The sequence below is a fragment of the Aquarana catesbeiana genome, linkage group LG04, assembly GCF_042186555.1.
Source record: "Aquarana catesbeiana isolate 2022-GZ linkage group LG04, ASM4218655v1, whole genome shotgun sequence".
Lineage (NCBI taxonomy): Eukaryota > Metazoa > Chordata > Amphibia > Anura > Ranidae > Aquarana > Aquarana catesbeiana.
The window spans coordinates 338,142,906-338,167,710 of record NC_133327.1 but is presented as its reverse complement, the minus strand read 5'-3'; the positions used below and the strand labels follow the sequence as shown (position 1 = coordinate 338,167,710).

At 41.4% G+C, this 24,805-nt stretch overlaps 1 protein-coding gene across 4 annotated transcripts in view; it reads left to right on the top strand.

Annotated features, from left to right (window-relative positions):
- MAP3K7 (mitogen-activated protein kinase kinase kinase 7) overlaps positions 1-24,805 on the top strand; it is a 93,264-nt gene that overhangs the window by 30,750 nt on the left and 37,709 nt on the right. For all 4 annotated transcript variants that reach the window (XM_073626943.1, XM_073626942.1, XM_073626945.1 and 1 more), the window contains 4 exons: positions 11,028-11,166; positions 13,722-13,846; positions 17,651-17,779; positions 21,966-22,096. In XM_073626943.1, the coding sequence (XP_073483044.1) occupies positions 11,028-11,166; positions 13,722-13,846; positions 17,651-17,779; positions 21,966-22,096 (524 nt within the window). The remainder of the gene's footprint in view (positions 1-11,027; positions 11,167-13,721; positions 13,847-17,650; positions 17,780-21,965; positions 22,097-24,805) is intronic.

Sequence of the window (24,805 nt, the reverse complement as noted above, 5' to 3'; positions counted from 1 at the left end):
ACCCCCTTTCTAAGCCTATTTTATCTACCCTGTAAAAGGAAAGATCTGTATACTTATTCTAAAGTCACTCTGGCTTGCCCTGAGATCTTCCAGCATTGGCTTCAGTGAAGAGGAGAGATCGCTGACAACGGTTGCAGAGCCTGTGCAGTGAAGTCACCCATAGACTTAGTATGGGGCATCCGTTGTCGGGTTTCCCTCCTCTACACTGAAGCTGGCCATTTATATGACTGGACTGTAAGACTTCAGAATAGGTAGGTATGGGCAGCTTTCCTTTACAGGTTAGGTAGAATAGGCTAAAATGGGGGTGAGAGTAGATTTAAGCTTAGTTAGGTTTGGTCTTACCTTACACTTTAGGCAGGCTAATTCATATAGCATTTTTTTCATTGTTATACATTTTGTGGGTGCTTTTACTGCAGTAAATGCATTGATAAGTGATCAATTTTACCAGTATTTTACTGTTCATGGCGAAGCAGTTTGCTTAACCACCCATGTCAAGGTTTAATCTGCTTGTGTAGTTACTTTCTGACCAGTTTGGTGCCAGTCTTAACTCTAACATTTAGCTGCAAAGAGGACGGTTACTGTCTGTCTGGAAGTACATAGAGTCAAGGTTTTTAGGGAGGCACAGTGGTGTAGGGGAAAGCACTTTCGCCTAGCAGTAAGAAGGGTCGCTGGTTCAAATCCCAACCACGACACTACCTGCCTGGAGTTTGCATGTTCTGCGTGGGTTTCCTCCAGGTACTCCGATTTCCTCCCACACCCCAAAGACATGCTGGTAGGCTGATTGGATCCTGTCTAAATTGTCCCTAGTATATGTATGAATGTGAGTTAGGGACCTTAGATTGTAAGCTCCTTGAGGGTAAGGACTGATGTGAATGTAAAATGTATATGTAAAGCGCTGCATAAATTGACGGCGCTATATAAGTACCTTAAATAAAAATAATAAAATAAAGGTCATAGCTGTGCAGTCAACAATTTCTATGCTTCTTGCCGATTTACATTGCTCTATCTGTTACTAAGCAAATGGTGTGAGACTGCTGCTTCCACACAGAATGCAACAGTCCTCTCTGCAGCTAAATGCCATGGGGAGTGGAGTTTGAACTAATGGAGAAGTGCAGTTTAACTACTTACAACAGCGTGACATTTAAATTTTAGCTTCCGTTACAATGAACACTTTTTTTTTTTTTTTTCTGGCTTTTTTTTAACCTGCAATAGGACTTTTACAGATTATTCTGCCACTTGAAGGCTCAGGCTGTCATCCAATAGAATTCCCTATAAATGAAGCTTTACTTACTTAACCTGATACTTAGGAATTACTAGCATCACAGTCAACCTATGAAGCTTGACCACCTGTTGACCGAAAGGATTTACCCCCTAATGACCAGGCCATTTTTTTGCGATACGGCACTGCGTCGCTTTAACTGACAATTGCGCGGTTGTGGGACATTGTACCCAAACAAAATTTATGTCCTTTTTTTCCCACAAATAGAGCTTTCTTTTAGTGGTATTTGATCACCTGTGCGGTTCTTATTTTTTACGCTATACACAAAAAAGAGCAACAAAAAAACAATATTTTTTGCTAATATTAATATCCCCCCAAAAAATATAAACACATTTCTTCCCATTTTAGGCCAATATGTATTCTACATATATTTGGTAAAAAATTCACAATAAGCGTATATTGATTGGTTTGCACAAGTTATAGAGTCTACAAAATGGGGGATAGATTTATGGCATTTTTATTATTATTTTTTTTACTAGTAATGGCGATAATCATCGATTTTTATTTTTTTTTTTACAGAACTGCGACATTGTGGCGGACATATCGGACATTTGACACTTTTGGGACCAGTGATATTTTATGCAACGATCAGTGCTATAAAAATGCACTGATTACTGTATAAATGACACTGGTAGGGAAGGGGTTAACACTAGTGGTGATCAAGAGGTTAAATGTGTTCCCTGGGTGGTGTTTCTAACTGGTGGGGAGTGGACTGACTGGAGGAGGAGAGAGATCGATGTTCCTAATCACTAGGAACAGCAGATATCTCTCTACTCCCCTGTCAGAACAGGGATCTGTTTGTTTACATTGACAGATCCCCGTTCTGGCTCTCTGGAGCGATTGCAGGTGGCCGGCGGACACCGCGGCCTCCGGTCACGAGCATCGGCTCCGGCGACATGCTGTAGGCGCACGCGTGCCCCCTGTATCTTTTACACAAATCAAGGTACAGCTATGGCAATTTGTGTAATAGAGCCAACCTGCTGCAGTATGATGATGGCGGCTGCTCGGCAAGTGGTTCATTGGTTAAAGGCTAAGTTCGCCTGTAGAACAGCAGGTTAAAAATGTGCGTTTTATTATTTTTTACACTGCAGCTTGCAAAGCACTGCACCCGCGATCAGTGGATCATGGGTGCAGTAACAGGATCTTGCAGACACTCAGTACAGCTGTCTGCCTGTACCTCCCATATGGGCAGACAGAGACAGACAGGAAAAGTCAATGAACTATGAGGATGCTCATCAGCGCTCTTGTAGTGCATTGAAAACTTCAAGCCGTCTGCCGTGGTGTCAGACTGGACTTGTAGTCCATCTCAATGAATGAATGACTGTTACAAGAGATTAACTTATCCTTTTAATCACCACACCCTTTGAAAACATATGTTACTTCAGTAGTTCTCTGCTCTATAAACCAACTATAGCTTACCTGTGTATTGTAGTTAGTAAAGAAAGAACTGTTTAGTTGCTAATAACGGATAGTCTATCAGTGCTGGATAAATGCTTCGGCACTGTCCCATGATAGTGCAACTCTTGAGTTATTGGGTTTTGACGGATCAATAATCAGCATTACTCTGTATATTTCCTCTAGTATTTGATTGGTGCATGTAATTGAATAAACAAAGAAAAGTAGGCTTATACCAGTCACAGATATTGCATATATTTTCTCTGCAACTGATCTTTTACCTGTTTCTGCTTTACCATGCCTTGTTCTGCACTATGCCTTGTTGTGAGAGTAGCCATCTTGGTATAGACAAGGCTTTCCTTCCTCATGTCAGACTCCACCAAGAACAACTGAGCAGCACAGTAATGATGTCTGCAGATCTCACTCCACATCCCTGAGACCTGCAGGCAGAGGCAGCAATGTCTAAAATCTCACACTGCAGATACAGTGCCTTGGAAAAAAATGCATACCCCTTGAAATTTTCCACATTTTGTCATGTTATAACCAAAAACTTAAATGTATTTTATTGGGATTTTATGTGATAGACCAACACAAAGTGAAAGCAAAATGATAAATGGTTTTCAATTTTTTTTTTTTTTTACAAATATCTGAAAAATGTAGCGTGCATTTGTATTCAGCCCCCTTCACTCTGATACCCCTAAGTGAAATCTAGTGGAACCAGTTGCCTTCAGAAGTCACCTAATTAGTAAATAGAGTCCACTTGTGTGTAATTTAATCTCAGTATAGATCGAGCTGTTCTGTGAAGCCCTCAGAGGTTTGTTGTGAACCTTCGTGAACAAACGGCATCATGAAGGCAAAGGAACACACCAGACAGGTCAGGGATAACATTGTGAAGAAGTTTAAAAACAGGGTTATGATATAAATAAATATCCCAAGCTTTGAACATCTCACGGAGCACTGTTCAATCCATCATCCAAAAATGGAAAGAGTATGGCAAACCTACTAATACATTGCTGTCCACCTAAACAGACAGGCCAGGCAAGGAGAGAATTATTTAGAGAAGCGACCAAGAGGCCCATGGTAACTGTGGAGGAGCTGTAGAGATCCACAGCTCGGGTGGGAGAATCTGTCCACAGAACAACTATTAGTCGTGCACTCCACAAATCTGGAATTTTCTTTGTGGAAAAGTGGCAAGAAAGCCATTGTTGAAGGAAAGCGGTTCCATTAGAAGTTCCATATGCAAGAAGCCATGTGGGGGGACACAGCAAACATGTCGAAGAAGGTGCTCTGGTCAGATGAGACCAAAATTTGACTTTTTTATTGGGGATGCACCGAAATTTCGGCCGCTTAAACATATCGGCCAATAATGGCGCCGAAAATTGCACATGCACAGTAGCGGTGGGCGGCGTGCACGTTCCTCGCGGTTAAGACGCCGCACTCGTAAGCACATTCCCTGCTGAGACGCTGGCACCTTCCCCGTGGACGCTCCTCGTGCTTGAGAGACGCTGCTGGGACCCGAGAGACAGCTTCATAGACGGCTGCACATAGCATACTCAAGTACAAGAGTGGGTGCTGTCCCTCCTGCATGGCTACCATTACTACTATTCGCCGGTGAGCATTTCGCCTTATTTAAACTGACAGAAACAATCCAACTAGTAGCAGTATTTTATTTTATTATAGTACTGAAACTGAAATGATGATCTTTCTGTCTATAGCAGTCAAACAACATGTATTACTTACTACTTGGCCTTTGTTAAACAACAAGCCAGCACTCTTGCCATGCAATACTAGTATTTAAAATTTCTGTCTGTCTGCACTGCAGTAGATCTGACTTGTAGCAAAAAGATTTTATATAATTGAACTGATTAAATATGATTTGAAATGGATTGGAGTATATTGCAATTGCATGCTATTTATTTTTTGAGCTATTCTGTAGCTATAAAATGTATGCGCTTGTGGTTGTCATTGAGTATAGTTATACTACACATGACAGCAAGCGCATTAATTTTTTAAACATGACATGACAGTATGCAATAAATATAATATAGTTATTTTAGTATAACTATAATACTAGTATACTACGCTGACAAAGTGTCAAATTCAATGTCAACAAGCACAAGGTTAAAAAATTTACAAGTGACAGTCCCAAAGCTCGTGCCATCACAGATAAAAAAACTTATGGAATTTATTGCATTAGACGACCAGCCATTTTCTGTTGTGGAGGACGTTGGATTCCGTAGGCTCATGCAACATATTGAGCCGCGTTACTCACTACCAAGCAGGCACTACTTTGCAGATACCTGTCTACCTGAATTGTTTTGCAGTGTTAGAAAACACGTTCATGAGCTCATGACTACCAACATCATAGCAATCAGTTTTACTACCGACATTTGGAGTTCAGACGTCAGCCCAACGAGCATGCTTAGCCTGACAGTGCAGTGGATTGATGACAAATTTCAATTGCAAAACATCCTACTTAACACACGTGAGTTTGTTGGATCACATACTAGTGAAGAGGAACACACTGATATGTTTGAAGAAATTTTACACAAATGCACCCCAATCCATAGCGGTGCCACAACAAGTGCAACTACCCAACAGCTGGACATTTATTTAGCTGAACAACCTATTGCCAGAAGCAACAATCCCCTTGATTACTGGCGCATCAACAAAGAACGTTTTCCTTTTGCTTGCACAGATTGCACGCAGATAATTATCTGCCCCAAGCACCAGTACAGAGAGTGAGAGACTATTCAGTCTAGCATCTCATATTCTTGATGAGAAGAGAAACTGTCTCTCCTGTGAGAAAGTTGAACAGCTTTTGTTCTTACAGCGAAATCTGCCACTTTTACTGAAATTTTAAAATCCGTAGCATAGACCAATTCATTTACCATGTTGAACATAGTAAATTAATTGGTATTGGACTTTGCTATTGGACAATTGGAACATACAACATATGACTGACTACCTAGTATGTTCCAATTGTCTAGTTGTGCCATTTGTTGGTTGTTCATCATTGTAGTTCTTCCACAGTTTTTTGCACTTCAATTTAAGAGAGAACTCCAGCTTATGAACTACTGTACCATAGTTTGTTGCTGTTGGGCTAAACTATGTCTCTCCCTAAGCTGTCAGCCCGCTGCATGTGCAAATGCAAAACTGTATGTTCTGTATCTGTTGCTGTCTACATACTACAGTACTATACTGCACTGTTCCGGGTATGGGCGGTGACTTCCATAAACACAGACTAGACTAGTCTACATTGCTTGCTGTGATTGGCTGAGCACCGCTGCTCTAGACTAGTCTGTGTTCCACGTCCAGGATGTCTCCGCCCATACCCGGGGCCGGAAAACACAGTGCGGTCTACTGTAAGTATCTAACCCGCAGCTACATACATATGCTTATATATGGCACATCCAGCCGCTGACACCTTAGGGAAAGAACTTGGGGGGAAAAAAAACTACTAGTTCTCATTTAAGTTGAAAGAAAATAATATAATAAAAATGTTATTATAGCATAGCCGATAGCACTGTACTGTGTTATATTTACAGAAACTGTGAAACAGAATAACTGGTCTTCTGGTTGAGAGAGTTCTTTAAAGTACTAACTTATACATAGTTTGTTGTGTTGTTGGGCCAAACTATGTCATTGTCTCTCCCTAAGCTGTCAGCCCACTGCATGTGCAAAACTATGTTCTGTATCTGTGGCTGTCTAAATATTACAGTACTGCACTGTGTTCCAGGTATGGGCGGTGACTTCCATAAACACAGACTAGTCTACATTGCTTGCTGTGATTGGCTGAGCACCGCTGCTGTAGACTTGTCCGTGTTCCAGGATGTCTCCGCCCATACCCAGGGCCGGAACACAGTGCGGTCTACTGTATGACTATGTATGTAACACGCAGCTACATACATACTTATCGCACATCCAGCCGCTGACACCTTAGGGAGAGAGAACTGAATTACTAGTTCTGATCTAAGTTGGAAATTAATAAAATATAAAAAAGTCAGTCTTTGGCATTTTTATATTATTATTATATTAATAATTTATTATTTATTATTATTTATTTTATTTTTTTATGCCTGTTTTATTTGGTATGGTGGTGCAATGTGCACTGACTGCAGTCTTATTTTATTTTATTTTTTACCTTCTGTGTCCACTGTCCAATTTTATGTGGGTTACTTTTTGACATTACTGGTTTGTAGTATTCATTTCTTCATAAAATGAATTATTAAGTTGAATATAAATATAACGAATACGAATATAACACAATTTTGTATATCCAATAATTTTTTTGTGTAATATATATTAAAAAAAAAAGCCTATTTCGGTGCTGTTTCGTTTTCGGGATCAAGGAAGATTTATTTTCGGTATCTGTTTCGGCACCAAAAAACCCATTCGGTGCATCCCTATTTTTAGCCTAAAAGCAAAATGCTATGTGTGGTGGAAAACTAACACTGCGCATCACCCTGAACACACCATCCCCACTGTGAAGCATGGTGGTGGCAGCATCATGTTGTTGCGATGCTTTTCTTCAGCAGGGACAGGGAAGCTGGTCAGAGAAGATGGATGGAGCCAAATACGGGGCAAACCGAAAACCTGTTAGTCTGCAAAAGACTTGAGACTGGGGCGGAGGTTCACCTTCCAGCAGGACAATAACCCTAAATGTACAGCCAGAGCTACAATGGAATGGTTTAGATCAAAGAATATTCATGTGTTAGAATAGCCCAGTCAAAGTCCAGACCTAAATCCAATTGAGAATCTGTGGCAAGACTTGAAAATTGCTGTTCACAGGTGCTCTTCATCCAATCTGACAGAACTTGAGCTATTTTGTAAAGAAGAATGGCCAAAAATGTCACTCTCTAGATGTGCAAAGCTGGTAGAGACATCCCCAAAAAGACTTGCAGCTTTCTAAAAAAAAATTGAAAACCATTTAGCATTTTCCTTCCATTTAACAATTTGGTGCTAATTTGGTGTTGGTCTATCACATAAAGTCCCAATAAAATATGTATACATTTTTGGTTGTAACGTGACAGAATGTGTAAAATTTCAAGGGGTTTGAATACTTTTTCAAGGCACCGTATACAGCTATGAGGCTAAAGGCACCACCGCATGCTAGAAAGTGAACTGTTACTTTAACCACTAGCTGACCAGCCACCGCAGTTATACTGCGGCAGGTTGGCACAGCTGCGCATATCGGCGTAGCTGTACGTCGCTTCTTTATGTCACAGCGGGCGCGATGACCGCTGGGCACCCGCTATCGTTCGTGACAGAGCGAGAACCGGATCTGTGTGTGTAAACACACAAATCCCGGTTCACTCAGGGGAGAGGAGAGAGATTGTGTGTTCATACTAAGTATGAACACCGATCTCTCTCCTCCTCTAGTCAGTCCTATCCCCCCTACAATTAGAACACACCTAGGGAACACAGTTAACCCCTTGATCGCCCCCTAGTGTTAACGTCTTCCCTGCCAGTGACATTTATACAGTAATCAGTGGCTATTTTTAGCTCTGATTGCTGCATGAATGTCAATGGTCCCAAAATAGTGTCAGAAGTGTCCGATCTGTCTGCCGCAATGTCGCAGTCCTGATAAAAATCGCAGATCACCCCCAGTACTAATAACATTTTTTTTTTTTTTTTTTTTTTAATAAAAGTGACATAAATCTATCCCCTATTTTGTAGACGCTACAACTTTTGTGCAAACCAATCAATTTACGCTTATTGCGATATTTTAGGTAAAAAAAAATATATGTTGAATACATATCGGCCTAAACTGAGGAAAAAAAAGCTTTTTTTTTTTTATTGGGATATTTACTATAGCAAAAACTTCAAAATATTGTGTTTTTTTTTTTGTTTTTTTTCCTCAAAGTTGTCACTTTTTTTTAAAACCACAGGGGTGACCAAATACCACCAAAAGAAAACTTTGTGGGAAAAAAGGACAAAGTTTTTGTTTCGGTACAACGTCGCACGACTGCGCAATTGTCAATTAAAGTGATGCGGTGTCGTACCATAAAAAATGGCCTGGTCTGGAGGGGGGCAAATCCTTCTGGGGCTGAAGTGGTTAAGGAGACAAGACAATTTCAGACGAGGTAGATTTTTCAGGGTAACGCTTAAACAGGTGTTCCAGCCGAAATTTGACTTTTAAGATAAAAATATCTCTAGAATACTCATGTCTCGTGCAATGTAACAAAGGTATGCTGTAAGTTATGCCCAGTTTTTTATTTGTGCAGCATCATTGTGAAGTTCAAGCACAGCGTGGCCATCTCCAGTGTGGGCATCTGAAGCTGCAGTGTCCTCCTTCCTGGATTCCGTGCATCCTGGCTACCTAGCATGCGCCTACCGATCATGCGCAGTGCGGAGCAAGCGAGTACGGCTTGACATGGCTCTGCTTCAGTAACATTTAACATTGGCGTCTATGGGAAATCTTGGTTAGCTTGCTCAAGGAAATGCTCCTGAACCATAAATGACAGGGACAGGAAACTTGTGGTGCACCGAGAGGGGACCCAGGGCTACGAGGATACCACTGAGCAGAGCGGTGGGGGGGTGCAGTTCCGGTGTCAGGCAGGAATATGGCACAGGCTCTGTCAGAAGATAAGTTCCAGGGGGTGCAGGTAAGAGGAGCCCCGGGGGGGGTGCAGCTATAGGGTGATGTCACTCCTAGCAGTGTAGCTGACATAATTTTGTGCCTGCAGACTCAGGTTGGAGAATGTAAACAACATCTTCTGTCTGTCATCCCCTTCCTGATATCGCATGCTGTACAGAGCCATCACATGGCTCTGTACGGCATGCAATGACACTGTACGGCATGTTGAATGAAGAAATGGCTGCACACCACGACTAGTTTCAAGATCCTTTTTTGGACATCCCAAAAGTGACACCACAGGACACCACAAGTTGCCTGGAAGACACGTTTCACACAATACAAATTAGCTTAGTCATTACTGTACGGCATGCGATATCAGGAACGGGATGACAGAAGATGTTGTTTACATTCTCCAGCCTCAGTCTGCACAAAATGATGTCAGCTACACTGCTAGGAGTGACGCCACCCTATAGCTGCACCCCGACTCCCCTGATCGGTGCTGATGGGGGGGCACTGATGGACGATGGTGAGGCTTGCAAGAGCCGCTTAGTGTGTGAAACTGTCAGATAATGTTAACTGCTTACTGGGAGAAAGACCAGCTGTCACAACTCAGCCGCGATGTCGGGGATGGGCGAGACGAATGATTGGGCTGCTTAAAGTCATAAATGTTGCGGCCCGCCCAGACCCCATCCCATTGGCTGGTGTTTGATAGCTGTTCAGTCCTGCCCGCCCCTGACATCACTGCTGAGTTTTGACAGCTGGCCTTTCTCCCTGCAATCAGTGACATTACCTTACAGTTTCACTTACTGAGCGGCTCTGGCAAGCCTCATGATCTGTTCAATGTGAAACTTTTTCGCAGGCTACACCCTCCTTGGATTCAACATTTCAGAGCAGATCTCGGGAGACGGCATGGGTAAATAGGGTGTGCCCAGGCACACCCCGTGCGCACGCCTATGCTCTTAGTCCTGGGTCCCCTTTCAGTGCTCCTCAAGTTTCCTGTCCCTGTCACTTATGGTTCAGGAACAGTGCCATGTCAAGCTGACCAAGATTTCTCATAGATGCCAATGTTAAATGTTACGGGAGTGGTGCCATGTCAAGCTGACCAAAATTTCGTTCATTGCTCTCTGGGATTGATGAAACACATCTCCCAGGAGCCAATGCAAACTGGAAATGACATACATCGCCGCGGCCACTAAAGGAGGAAGTGAAATTAGATAGAGGCATAAATTAGGTAGGTTAACAGAGAAAAAAAAATAAATTGCCAATATATTTTAAGGACTGCATATTGGTGCTGCATAGTGAGGTGTGAAAAATGTGAGTGGCACTCCGCTTTAAGCACAATTAACATTTCTGAATCTTCCCTATAGCATAACTTCACTTTTTTAAATTCAGGTCCACTGTAAGTCGAGGTTCACATCTGCGTGTTTGCTGTAGAGTGCGTTTGCGTAGGCACATCAACCCATTCATTTGAATGGGCTGCGCTGTACCTGCGGTAAACACAAAGAAAAGGTCCCTGACCCTTTTCTGAAATTGTGGCCACACAAAAACATGGTGCATTTTTGCACACGAGAAAACTTGCTGCCCTTTCTAATGCATGGGAATGCCGTTAACAATTGATACCACCCCCTGTGCATCTGCTAAATAGCAGCAGCACGTTTTGGCTGCCAGTGCGGGAACGCATGCAACTTAGACACATAGATCTCATTTAAATGGGCACCATTTGTTACAGTGTAATGTGCTGGCCTGTTCTTATGTTTTCATTTTGTTTTGCAGTTCTGCATGGTGCTGAGCCCCTACCTTGCTACACAGCTGCTCATGCAATGAGTTGGTGTTTACAGTGTGCCCAAGGAGTGGCATATTTACATAGCATGAAGCCAAAGGCTCTTATTCACAGGGACCTTAAACCACCAAAGTAAGTTCATATTTGATTATTGGCAACATTTTTGTTTTTTATATATTTTATATTTAATAAATTTCAACTTTTAATGTGAACAATAAGTAGAATAAAGCAAGGGGTTTGCTAGTTTTTGCTTCACGCACAGAGCACTTTAAAGTGTGTTCTTTCAGATATGTCTTTGATGTCAAGAATAGAGCTGTGATTATAGATCAGCAATCTCTGTGTGGACTTTATTCTCTCATTTGGTCCTGAAGAGAAAACCGAATAGGGTACAGGATGGAGAAAATCCATCTACATAGACCTTAAGTAATAACCTTTTGTTTTTTTAGTAATCTGTTCTGTTTTGTGACATACACAATTATAAACCTGTCTGCAGTATATAAATTACTCAACATTGCACTGTTCTGGCAACTTTTTTTTTTTCTCAATTTCTCAAAATATAGCTTGTCTAACCTTTTAGTTTTGGATAAAGCAGGAATCATTTAGAGCTCTAGTATGGTTTTTGTTGCTCTGTGTGCCCACTGGGAAGATTCACCCCCTCTACTTATCCTTGTGATCATTAGGCAGAACTAAAGGGATCTACAGTATACTTGCCTTTCCCTCAACAGTTCCCGTCTCTCACTGACATCTCCTGTGTTCTGGTCATTGGCTGTTTTCATTTTTCAGCACATGATGATGTCACTCCTGCGCATATGCAGGAGGCCATTATTCCAGCACATAGGGATAGTACCGGCACTGTAAGCTGAGCTACACATATGCAGCTCGGTTTACATTGTGAGCAGACAATGACTAGACAAGTGCATTTTATAGCAGAAGAAACATTGCTTGTCTCTTCTGCAATAAAAAGCCTGTCTGCTCTCTATTTGCTACAGCATAACATTAGTCCAGCTTTAATACTGTGACAAAAAAACAAAGAGGGAAGAAGAGAGAAAGGGATGTGACCCCTGAGAGCAGGAACAGCACATCCCCCTCCACCTACACAAAAGGGGGCATTTTAAACGTGCCAAACCAATGGGAGGACAGACAGAAAAAACTAAACTCCATAAAAGATCATTTTTTTTATTCCTAAATTCCTTTCAAGCCTAGTACCATCTTAAAAACAGATCAACGGAATATGCTGATTGAAATACTGTGGCATAAACTAATGAACAGTCTGCAGTTGAATATGCTTTACTAGAAGAGGAGGTGAGGGGAAGTTTTCCAATGAGGACACGTGTTCTGATTGCAGTTGTCCAAGAGGGTACTTCCCCTCACTTCCAGGGCATTTCCATATACTTTCTGTGGTGTCCCCAGGACAGAAATTAACTGGTTTTGCCAAAAAAACAAAATATTATAGGGACTTTACCTTTTCACACCAGTGTGTTGCAGTAATGCGCTTTATGTGCATTGGTACTTTGCAGTGCTATTCACTTTGAATGGCACCTCCATAAATCACCCGTGTTGCCGTGTAAGGTAACATATCATCATTGTGGTGGCGCAATCTTATCAAAAAAATGCTGCAGGTTTGATTTCTAGGTTTGTTGTGCATTATTCAGCCCATTAAAATGAATGAGCTGCTTTATCACAGTGGGGGTTATTTACGAAAGGCAAATCCACTTTGCACTACAAGTGCACTTGAAATTGAAATGAAAGTGTATTTGGAAGTGCGGTCGCTGTAAGTCTGAGGGGTAGATCTGAAATGAGGGGAAGCTCTGCTGATTTTATTAAGCAATCATGTGCAAGCTAAAATGCTGTTTTTTTTTTTTTTTAATTTTCCTTACATGTCCCCCACGGCTCTACAGCGACTGCACTTCCAAGTGCACTTTCAGTGCAATTTCAAATACAGTTTGCACTTGTAGTGCAAAGTGGATTTGCCTTTAGTAAATAACCCCCAGTGTTTCTCAACCCTTTTTCAGTCTTACCACGTAAAAGACAATTGGAAGCCTGAGCCTGAGACGATTCACACAACTGCCTTGATGAAATTAACCTTATATGAGAGTTGGCTCCCTCTGCTTAATCACACAGTCTCTGTTTCACATCAAAGCCCTACCTTTTGACTCAAGCATCGTCGGTGAGCAAGAGGTGGAGAAGGTCTGGGGGAGCCAGAATTCCATCCTCTCCTTAATCCTGGGGGTGGCCCCGCATGCCGCCTGCCCTGGATCACTGCCATGAGTTGCCATTGTGAAAGCGGGCTGGCCACCAACAAAACCATGAATGATGCCACATATACTACCCTAGAGCGTCATTGGTTGGTATGATACTGGTGGCCGACCCACCCACAACTTGGCAACTCATAACACTGTTTCAAGGCAAACTGAGTCCTGTGTTCGCGGCATCCCAGGGAAACCCAGATGACGCCTCAATTAAAAAGCATTGCCCTAACGTAATGTGCATTAACCGCAACACAACTCAACTGACTGTGAAAAAGACCCAAACATGGGTTTTGGATAAATACACTTGAATCTTGCTCTTCTTCTATTGTGGCAAGTACATTTAACTGTGCATTTTCAAAAGACAGAAAATAAGAATTGTAAGTGAAAATTATTACAATAATGAGTTTATCTCCTAAAGTACTGTTTTCAATACTGCAGTTTGCTCTTGGTGGCTGGAGGTACAGTTTTAAAGATATGTGACTTTGGTACAGCGTGTGATATTCAAACCCATATGACTAACAACAAAGGGAGTGCTGCATGGATGGCTCCTGAAGTCTTTGAAGGTAAAACGTTGTTTGGTGAATTTCTCACTGGTGTAGATTTATTTGTAATATGTTAGACCTGTTACATAAGTAGATTGCCTTTTTAAATGGTCAGATAAATATGTGTGAATATTTACCATTTTGCAACCAGTAGTAAGGCTAGCCATAGATGTCTCGTTTTTTCGGATTCCCCTATCCACACATGGTGGATGGAGGCATCCTCCTCGCTGTGCCAACGCATTCTCTGTGCACACTTCTGTGTCCCTCTGAGACCTTTTTCATGTGCTCTTTCCCACACAGTGCCCTCCCCTTGTGTTCATGGGGGTTTCTTTAACCACCTCCCACCTGGCTAATGCACATTTAAGGCCGAATGGGAGCAGCACCGATGCAGGTGAACATACCCATATGTCATCCCACATCAGAGGCTTGTGCATGGTTTCTAGAGTGCGCACCTGAAAGCCTGGTGATTAGATTCTGAGCATGAGAGAAGAGAGGAACTTTTACTGTCTGACTCAGATTCTGAATATGAACCCATGGACAGTAACAGTTCAGTAACCGGTTCGGAAGTGGAAAGGGCCCCAACAAAAAGAATGAGGTGTTCTGAGGAGCAGCAGGTAAGCCCCAGCAGTGCAGTACACCTGGATGAAAGGCCAAGTACAAGTAGTGGGGGGGGGGGGGGGGGGGGGTCACATCAGCCAAGGATGAGACCCCATACTAGTGTTCCAGAGGCCCTCTTTATAGTTACAAGACAAAGCCATGCTTTCAGGCGGAAACACAGAAGTTTTCAACTGTGGACCAATGCAATCTTTATCTCAACAGTATATCGCCAAAAATCCCAGCTCTGGGTACATCCCCCATTTGAGTGGAAACCTGTCACAGTTCAAGAATTTAAAGTGTTTCTTGTCCTCACACTAATTATAGGACTCACAAAAAAAAAAATGAACTGCCGTCATATTGGTCCACACACCCCATTCACCTTATGCCACTCTATTCCTCCATTATGTCCAAGGCCCGCTAGAAAATATTGCGCCCGCCCCGACATTACCCCTAATACAGCAAGCTTTATAAAATGAGACCATTGTTATTTATTTACAGTTAATATACCCAAACATTTTTTGAAATGTTTGATCCTGACAAACATGTGTTGATAAGTCCCTCATCCCATTTTGCTGGCAGGCTGGGCATAAATATTCCAAGTAAACTGGCCAGGTATGGTGTGAAGTTATACAAACTTTGTGAGAGGGCCACAGGGTACACACATAACTTACGGGTTTATGAAGGACAGCCAGCTGTACCCCCCCCCCCCCCCCCCCCCGGATACCCAACCTATGTGGGGAGCAGTGGAAAAATTGTGGTGGAACCTTGTATTACCCCTATTCCATCAGGGGCACCACCTCTACATGGACAACCTTTACACCAGCTTGCTGAAAAGGGGAGAGTTGGCAAGTTTGCAGAATGAGGAAATTTTGGCTGTTAAATGCAGGGATAAATGGGTTATGAATGTCCTTTCATTCATTCACGAAGACACATTAGTAGAAATCCAAGGAATGCACAGTCTGGTCCAAAAACCTAATGTTATATCACGACTACAATCAGTTTTTTTTTTTCACTTGACCATGTACAACTCCTGTATTATCTATCGTAAATCCACAGAAAGACTCGTCACCTTCCAACGCTATCAAGAGGAGATTGTAATAGCCCTTTTATATCAGGAAGGCCCTGCACATGAGCACCTTCATTCTGATTCAGAGAGCAGGCTGTATGAAAGGCACTTCCCCGATGTTATCTCTCCTACCAAAACAGGCCACAAACCTCCCCCATAAAATATTTGTGTATCAGAATAAGACTTGACACCTGATACTATTGTTCCCAGTGTCCCTCCCAACCTGGTCACTATATAGGAGACTGCTTCCATCACTACCATACATACCTCGCTATGATATTAGTGAAGGTATGGTGAAGATATTTCTTATGTGACTACCTCCTATTTTTCTGTATTCAGTGTCACGTGTATGGAACATTTACATGTTTTTTTTTTTCAACCCCCGCATTGCTGCCTGGTCCAATCATTTGCCTGCATACTGGCCATGCCTGTGCCTGCTGCCTGAACTGACCCTCGCCTGTTAATCGACCATGTTTTATGCTTGCCACCTGGAGGTGAGGCCCTGACACTGTAGTAGTGGGGTTGAAGACAACACAGGGTTTACACTTACACAGCGAGGGGCTCAAGAGTAGTGTTTCCAAGTGGAAAAAAGCTTTTTGTTTTCACGAGGTTCTAATTCCTGGATCGGGGTCTGGAGTCCGGCAGGTTCAAAGAACTTCAGGGGCTGAAGGTGTCCTTACCCCTATGTCCGGCCTTACGGCTTAGGTCCTAAGCCTGAATTTTCTACCTCAACCAATCCTTTGGCTATGTGCTGACCATATCGCTACCTGTGCTGACACTGACCTATTTATGGACCATGGCCCTGCCTGCTGCCCGGACCAATCTTTTGGCTATTTGCTGACCATGTCTCTGGCTGGCACCAGTACTGGCCCATCTGCACATCCCACTTACTACAATCCTGTGAGACACCAATGCCACCCATGCTTTGCAGACAACTGCATTACTAAAACCACAGGTGCTCTTTTTTTCCTTACCCTTTGTTCAGCCTTCTGTACTTCATGGCCAGTGAACATAGCATTGTGCTGTGGGGGCAGTCAGGTACCAGTAGGTTAGGCCTGTTTGGCTTTCAGGTACAGGGACTGCTGTAGGTGAAGTTACACTATGCTGTTTTCACTGACCACTTGTACAAAGGCGCCCATTACAGTACAATGTTTTCTATACAGTGTTAGCTGATTTTTGTGATACACAGGCTGCAATGTCAGCTACATAATCAGTCCAAATGTTAAAAAGGTCCTACACATGTGGTATCCCCATACTCAGTAGAAGTAGCAGAATGTGTTTAGAGATGTAATTCTATGTATGTTCATGCTGTGTGTTAGAAATATAATATGAATTGACAACTTTGTGTTAAAAATACATTTTCATTTTCTTTCCACATTTTCCTAAGACTTGTGGCAAAAAAATGCATTTTCGAAAAGACTCACTATGTCCTTTAGAAAATACATTGGGGTAATTGCTTTCCAAAATATGGTCATTTTATGGGTGATTACACTGTCCTGGTGCTCTAGGGCCTGTAAATTGTGATATGTAGTCGGAAAATGTAATTTGTTTTTTCATCATACTCACCTCATATTTAAATTGCCCAGATTTGTAACTGGGGTGGCTTAGCAGTTTAATTTTAATGAATAGCTCCATAGCACTATGAACAAAATAATGTAAAATAATAAAGTATGAGTAGGGGACTCAGGAATCTTTTAAATATTGGTGTGAGCTCGAGAACTTGAGAGCATGACCAATCTAGCAGCAGGAAAGTTTGAGAGTAACGGTAAAATTATTATTTTACTTGATGTGTATTAGATTCTTGAAACCACATACCAGCAGAATTAAGCCAATCAGCAGTAAGTGGTTTCAATCTTGCCTGGGATAAATATAGCTCTATCCTCAGACAAAAAAAGTAAAGATTAGATGGACCACTAGGTCATTTTCTACTGTTAGCCTTCTTTAGTTCTACGTCAATTAACTATGAATGTTGTGTGCTCAGTTGCTTTAATATATCCACTGGCTAATGGCAGTTTTGTGGCTTTGTTTTGAATGCATTATGGCATAAATTTTAAATTGCACAACTCCTAGTTGGTGCCTTTCCCCTCTTGATTCACCCTTTCAAGTGTCCCAGGTCAAGCAAAGCCTAAAATGCTGTGCTGAACTGTATGCTTTTCTTTTAGGTAGCAACTACAGTGAGAAATGTGATGTTTTTAGTTGGGGCATTATCCTTTGGGAAGTCATTACTAGGAGAAAACCTTTTGATGAAATTGGTGGCCCTGCCTTCCGTATTATGTGGGCAGTTCACAATGGTGAGTTATATATATTATTCCCTTAAATATGGTACATGTTAAATAATTAGCTCTTATTATTGCTAGTTATTAAGATACATGAGATATATGTGTTTCCAAAATTAACACCAGAATTAAATTGAACCTGTCATGTGCACCTGAGTGTATAAACTGATACTGTTAAGGCCCCTTTCAGACGTGGCAGACTCAAGCTGGCCACACACCTATAGATTATCTGCAGATTTTCTATGGTTAGATGGAAAAAGTGGAAGATTCCTCCATCCACACAGTTTAGTGAACATGGAGAAATCTGTTGCACTTTTTCCAACTAACCATAGAAAATCTGCAGATAATCTATAGGTGTATGGCCAGCTTCAGTCAAGTGGATTCACTTGCTCGCCAGGGGATCTGTCTGCTGATCCCTTTTGAGCAGACAGATGACAGGTCCGCTCCGCTATGCAGAGCAGACATAGACACAGCCCCCTCTTCTCTATGGGGCGGTCAGATGTGAACGAACCACCTGCCGTTTCCATCCAACTGTCATCTGATCTTCTGGACAGATGGCAAACGTATCCCCATCCTAAAACTCGTGCAGTGTGTGGTAACTGCAGATACATGTATTGTTCCTTTGTGCCCGGGGTAGATACTGGATCCTAGTCCCAAATATTATAGGGACCAACAGCAGAATCCATCTTTCTCTGTGTCATTCAGCCATTGAATAGCCTATATGTGACCAGGAAAAGGCTTCAGCAGCCCACAATTGAATGACTTGGTAGGCTTGGGAGCAAGGGTTGGTTCTACCTCAACTTAGTGGGAAGTCAAGCTGCTATATGCAGCCTGGATTTAGGATCCAATATCTTCCCTAGGTGAAAAAAAAAAAGTTTTACATAAAATAAAACAAAAAGGTGAATTATGAAGTTTTGCTGCTTCTTCATCCCTCAAGGGCTAATCATTTGCTCTGTCCAAGGAAGTTGGGAGTTTTTCTGGAAAGGCTAGCAGTCAGTTGCTCCTAAAACTACGTTCACATCTGTGTGCCAGGAAATCAAAATCATGTCCTTCCTTGACGTTCCGCCCTTTTGCAAACACACGGCAGTGCCAATAAAAATGACATCTTCGAGCACAAACCAAACCGCATGGTGCCATAGCACCGTGTGGTTCGGTGTATTTTTGGAGAAGAGCCAGGGACTTTCTTTCTGTGTTTATTACGTGCAGGGCACCTGCACTTGGTCACACCTGTGGGCAAAAGAGGGGAAAAGAATTGTAGTGATTTTTCAGGATGTACATTTTTTTTTTTTTCTAAACTGTGTCTGCCTTTTTTTGTACATCACTCTGGGCACAAATGCTGCTGGCTTTTATAGTTTGAACCACTACATTTACAGCTAATAACAGTACTGTAGTCCTTTCTAGAACAAGGAGGTTTTATAAATTTGACAGGAAGGAAAGCATCCTAAAAATTATATTATCTTGATAAAGTGTAAGCATACAGTAAGCCATCCTCCCTAGCCCTCCTGAGCTAAATATACTAAGGCTGGGTTCACACCTACAGGTGCGACCAAGCACAGGTTTGTTTTAACGCAGGGCAGCCTATTAATTTCAGTTGGATGCCATATGGGCAAGAAACACACAAAAAAGTCCCTGACTCCTGTTTAAAAATGTACCGAACCGCATGGTGCCGTTTGGCCTACGTAAAAATGCGGCATGTTTGCAGCTACATGGGGGGGCTGCCATTAACAATGATTTTGCACAAGTTCCTAACAAGAAAATGTCTGAACCTAGCCCAAACCCTGGCTGTTTAGTGTCCTCATTAGGACAGCATCGGCCTACTCCGAGCTGTGGCTTTTGTTTTAATCCACTTTGGCTGAAATCCTTTTCACTATTGGCAGTACCTTCAGAGTGAGCCCTCAAAGACTTTTGTGTAAAACTGTCTCAAGAGTCTGCTGTCTAGTGAGGCAGCTCTATACAAGTCTGTGAGCATTGGGGCCAAAGGGGATAGAAACCAGCCTCAAACAGCAGATTTTTTTTTACAATCACTGATTGTGCTTTTACCCTTTCTCAGCTGCAAATTGGTCTGGTAAGATCGAAAACTATACACTCTCTGTTGCCTTTTAATTAGCCAATTGTATCTGGGCAATTCGGCAATGTTGACTCTACAGCTTGGTATGCAAATAGCCACTAATGGAAGATATACAACTAGGGGAAATTACAAATCAAGGTTTAAAACATGTTTCAGGTATATGTAATATTAGCTCAATGTACACTTGCTGTCGTACGCTATGATTTGTTATGGCGATAGTACCATTTTCTTTTTTTGTAGGTTGCCCATTACTGATATCTGAAGCCTGTGTTATTACCTGAAAAACACCTCCTTGTTAATGAAAGTACATTTATGCTTAAGAATCCTTTCACACAGGTGTCATCAGTTCAGTCGCGTTTATTGCCAAGAAAAAAAACTGATAAATACCGATTCGGGTTACATCACTTCGCACATCGATCATCAGTTCAGTTTACTTTTTTTAAATGGAAAGACAGCATCCGTTTACATCCTTTCGGTTTCAAAAAATGGACCTGAACGGATGTGGCTGTAGCCTGATGTAATCATATGATAAATATCTGCAAGCCCATAGGAATGACATCCATTCATACTTGGGTGTGTTTTCTGCTCCTTTTTCCCTGTGCCTGACTACTCCTTACTGAACCTGACTACACAGAATCCCATTATTTCCAATTGTCCCTTGTATGCTCAGTTGACCTACGCTGTATGCCTTATGATCAAAAACTACATGAGCATATTTAAGTGTTTTTGATCCCATACACTTTAATAGGAATGCCTGTTAAAGATGCGACATGTGCATTTTCGCGCCTGAAGAATTCCCCTCCTCCTAAAGAATTGCTCCCCTCCCCTTGCCCAGCCCAGCCCAGGATATAAAGATTGATATATTTGCAAAAACGCCTGTAATATGTCTGAAAGTCATCCTGGAGAAGCCACATCAATATCACCAGAAATATGTTCTGGTTGGGGGTGAATGCAGGCTTGCCGGACATTTTTTTTTTTTTTTTCTGAAGAGGGCCAGATGAAATACAGACCACCTTTGTGAAAAGGTCGTAAGCTTAGTTTGACTTTGTTTCAGTCTGATAAATATTTTCCAGGTGCATCAAACAAAAAGGCAAGGTCTTTTTCCTTAAAGAGCATCCTAGGGCTGAGTTGAACAACCTGTCCCTGGTCCAGCATGCTGTAGAGAAAGCCCTTTGTTCTCTGTAAGAAAGCAGTGGTCTCCCTGAAGAGGTCTGAGCTAGAGCTCTCCAGTCAGCAATTAAAATAAACTATCAATAGTGGGGGATGGACCTTCTGTCACTTGCTATGGTCCTGTCTATCTACCCAAGGACTGGTCACAGTTAGTCAAATCCCTTCATAATCGCATGGGCTCCCCTCTGAACTTTGCCCCCGCTAGTGTGTATTGGGCCTCCTCTATCTCTGAGGAGAACAAATACTCAAAACTATTCCTCCAAGAGTCTTTCTTTATTTTTAACCAGGATGCAAATAGCCAGGACCTGGATGAGAGAATCACCCCCCACTATCCAACAGTGGATTAGGGCGATCAACACCACCCTTCCCTATAGAAAAGTACTTTACTCTCACAGGGGCTGCCCAAATATCACAAAATTTTGGACAGGTGGTTAGAAGATGCTTCCAGCTGCATCGCTGAGGAATGATCCCCAATCTAATTTAGAAAATGTCTTCATTTAGTGTGTTCTGCAAGCTCAGTGCCCCCCCAAGTGTGTTTTACAGACTCGTATGTTTAAAAAGGTGTGGGGTCAACTCAATGTTCTTGCTTTATGAATAGTGCCTGTTGCACTTTACATATGTTTGGTTTCTTTTCTTTTCATTTTATGCTGAATAAAACTTTGTCTTTGATTTAAAAAAAAAAAAAAAAAATCAAAATAGCAGAGTTATAGGTCCGCATCAGCGTGTCGAACCTAAGCAAGAGACCATTGCTTTCATACAGAGAATAAAGGTCCTTCTCTGTAACATGCTGGCAGGAAATAGGCTTGTCTACTGTCAATTCTTTCTAATGAAAACTAACTGTAGGAATATGCACACTGTTGTTTTGATGCACCTAGAAGGTATTTAACTCTAACTGAAAATTCAGTTGGGCTTTAAATGTGTTTTAATCCATTTGTTTAATTACTTTTTCATATGAATTCCCAGGTACTCGGCCACCTCTAATTAAAAATTTACCTAAGTCTATTGAAAGCTTAATGACTCGATGCTGGTCAAAAGATCCATCTCAGCGACCTTCAATGGAGGAGATTGTCAAGATAATGACACATCTTATGCAGGCAAGTTTTTCAGTCTACATTTTCTAGAAAAACAATTTGTACAAGATCCATGTGGCCTCATTAAACCTTCCAGTTCAAGCCTGAAACTGTGTGCCATTAGGGCACTTTAGTTTGAAGGGAAAGTATTTTCGGCATTTGGATGAACATATAAAAGAGCTTGGCGTGATGTAAATGTATTTTGTATTCCTGTGTATAAATTGTTAAAACAAAATGTGTTTGCTTGTGGGTAGCCATATTTTCTGATTTACATATGTAGGTTCTCTTTTCTGCTAAGAGTCAGTTTACTCGATCCAAGCAGTACATTTCCCATGTAGCTGATCTTCTTTTTTCAACAGTTGTAAAATTATATCAGAATTTACTACACAGGAGGGACCGCAATAGTATTAAACTTCGGAAAACTTAAAATATGCTATACTTTTTCCGAAGCTGCAACTTTACCAGTTACTGGTTTACAGAGTATGGCAGTCTTCATGTAAAAATGTCTCAAACTAACAATATGGAATCTGGCAGGTGTCAGGTTATGGTTTGTTGGAGCGTTTTAAGGCCAGTAAAAGAGTTATTGAGTTCTACAAACTCACACACCCTTTTAATACAGCAGTTATGTATACTTGACCCCAGATCTTGATTTTTTTTTTATGTGTGTACATATGCTGTGAACTTGATGAAAGGTGGGAATGCCCTAAACTGTCTTCATGTACTTGCTGATGTATCATTTTTCAATAGAATAAAGAACACCATGAATATTTAAGTGCCACACGTGTTGTCTTTATACAATTAAGTGGCAGAGTGGAATCTGCTAATAACAGGCCCCTATTCTAGTGTGTACTGGGAGAACTATACAGCTCACCTATCCTAGTGTGTATGAATATAAATGTTTGTCTTTGAATGTCAGTACATTTTGCACACAGGTAAGGCAGTAAATGATACTAAGAGAAAGGGAGCAGGGGAACAATGAATTTCTCTTGCTTTTCTACTCAGCTGTATTGTACACCAGCATCTGTCAAAAATGGCGATTTTATTTAATGGCTATTATGAAAGGCCTTCTCTACTAGAATTTTGGAATATCTAAACTAATGTTACATTCCTAACATATCCACCAAAGACCTAACCGCTTTAAACACACTTTTAACTCTCTAACCCTATAACTCCATCTATGTGATAGGATGCACTGTTCAGCCATTAATTTTCTACTGGGTGGTGCTTGCAGGGCCACCAACATCTTGAATTTAGTAATATGTTTTGTGCTTTTTATTTAAATATGCATTTTGGAAGGGATATCTTACTATTGAACCCAAGACATTTAGGAAGCCAACAGATAAATCTAACAATTTCAAAAAACTGAAATCTATTTTGCTTGGAGTATTTAAAGCTGTATTAAACACCAAACCAAATATATATAGCTCAGCTTGCTTATTATTATGATTATTTTATTTATATTTTAAGTTTTTTTTTTTTTCTGTTTTTATTTGGTGATCTGACCAGTAACACACCACCTGTATTACAGTGCCCCACTCTGGATGAAGGAGCTCAAGGGGCACAGTAGACAGCAACATTGTTAGTCTGGGGGGGAGGAAAGTATTAGATGCACTACAAGCCAAACTCCAGCTCACACTTCCGTTACATAAGCACTTACAGCACCATTTTTTAAATATAAATAAAAGCTGGTCATTGTAAGCACCCCTGTCAGTGGTACATGTTTTGGATAGCGTAATAATACATAATAATTCGTTTGTTTTTTTGGGGGGGGGGGGTTTGCCATGTCTGTCCCATTGGGGAGAGTTCTTTTCACTTCCTGACCCATAGCCAAAACAGGAAGTGACATGAAATCCCAGTTTTTCATCGGGGTCAGCAGAACTAGTGTCCCCTTTGGAAGATATACTGTCCTGGTGACAACCCAAAATTTGGGATTTTCTTTCACTTTCACTCTGTGATACGAACAGGGATACAGACAGCAATAAAAACCACAGGGGTTCTAATCCCTCTCCACCCCATCCAAAACTATAAAAATAAGTTTTAATTATGATTTAACAGTTACATGTGTAGGAGATTTATTCTGTTGAAAAACAGACTTACTGGCCAGATCACCAGGTGAAAATAAAGGAAATGCAGCCACCACATCTAATTATTGGTAAGCTGCAATATAATGTTTGCTTTGGGATTTATTACCGCTTTAAATGTAATTGTATGATAGGTGAAGATACATTCTCCTGAATATGATGTGTTCGAATAAGAAAATGAGAGGAATGAGCATTTATTTATTTTTGTTTCTTAACCCATTATACTTAGTGAGGAAAAAAGTATTTGATCCCCTGCTGTATTTGTACGTTTGCCCACTGACAAAGAAATGATCAGTCTATAATTTTAATGGTAGAGACAGAATAACAAAAATATCCAGAAAAACGCATTTCAAAAAAGTTATAAATTGATTTGCATTTTAATGAGTGAAATAAGTATTTGATCCCCTATCAATCAGCAATATTTCTGGCTCCCAGGTGTCTTCAATACAGGTAACACACTGCGATTAGGAGCACTGTCTTAAAACCACTTACAGACCACCCACCATGGATATACGTCGCTACGTTGACGTTAAATACCATTGCTACGGCAGCCATAACCCCACTATTTTTTTCAACGGCGGGCGGCTTGCTTTATGATAAAAGTGGTCTCCGCGGTGGATTCGCCACAAGATCACTTTTATCGGCGGGGGGA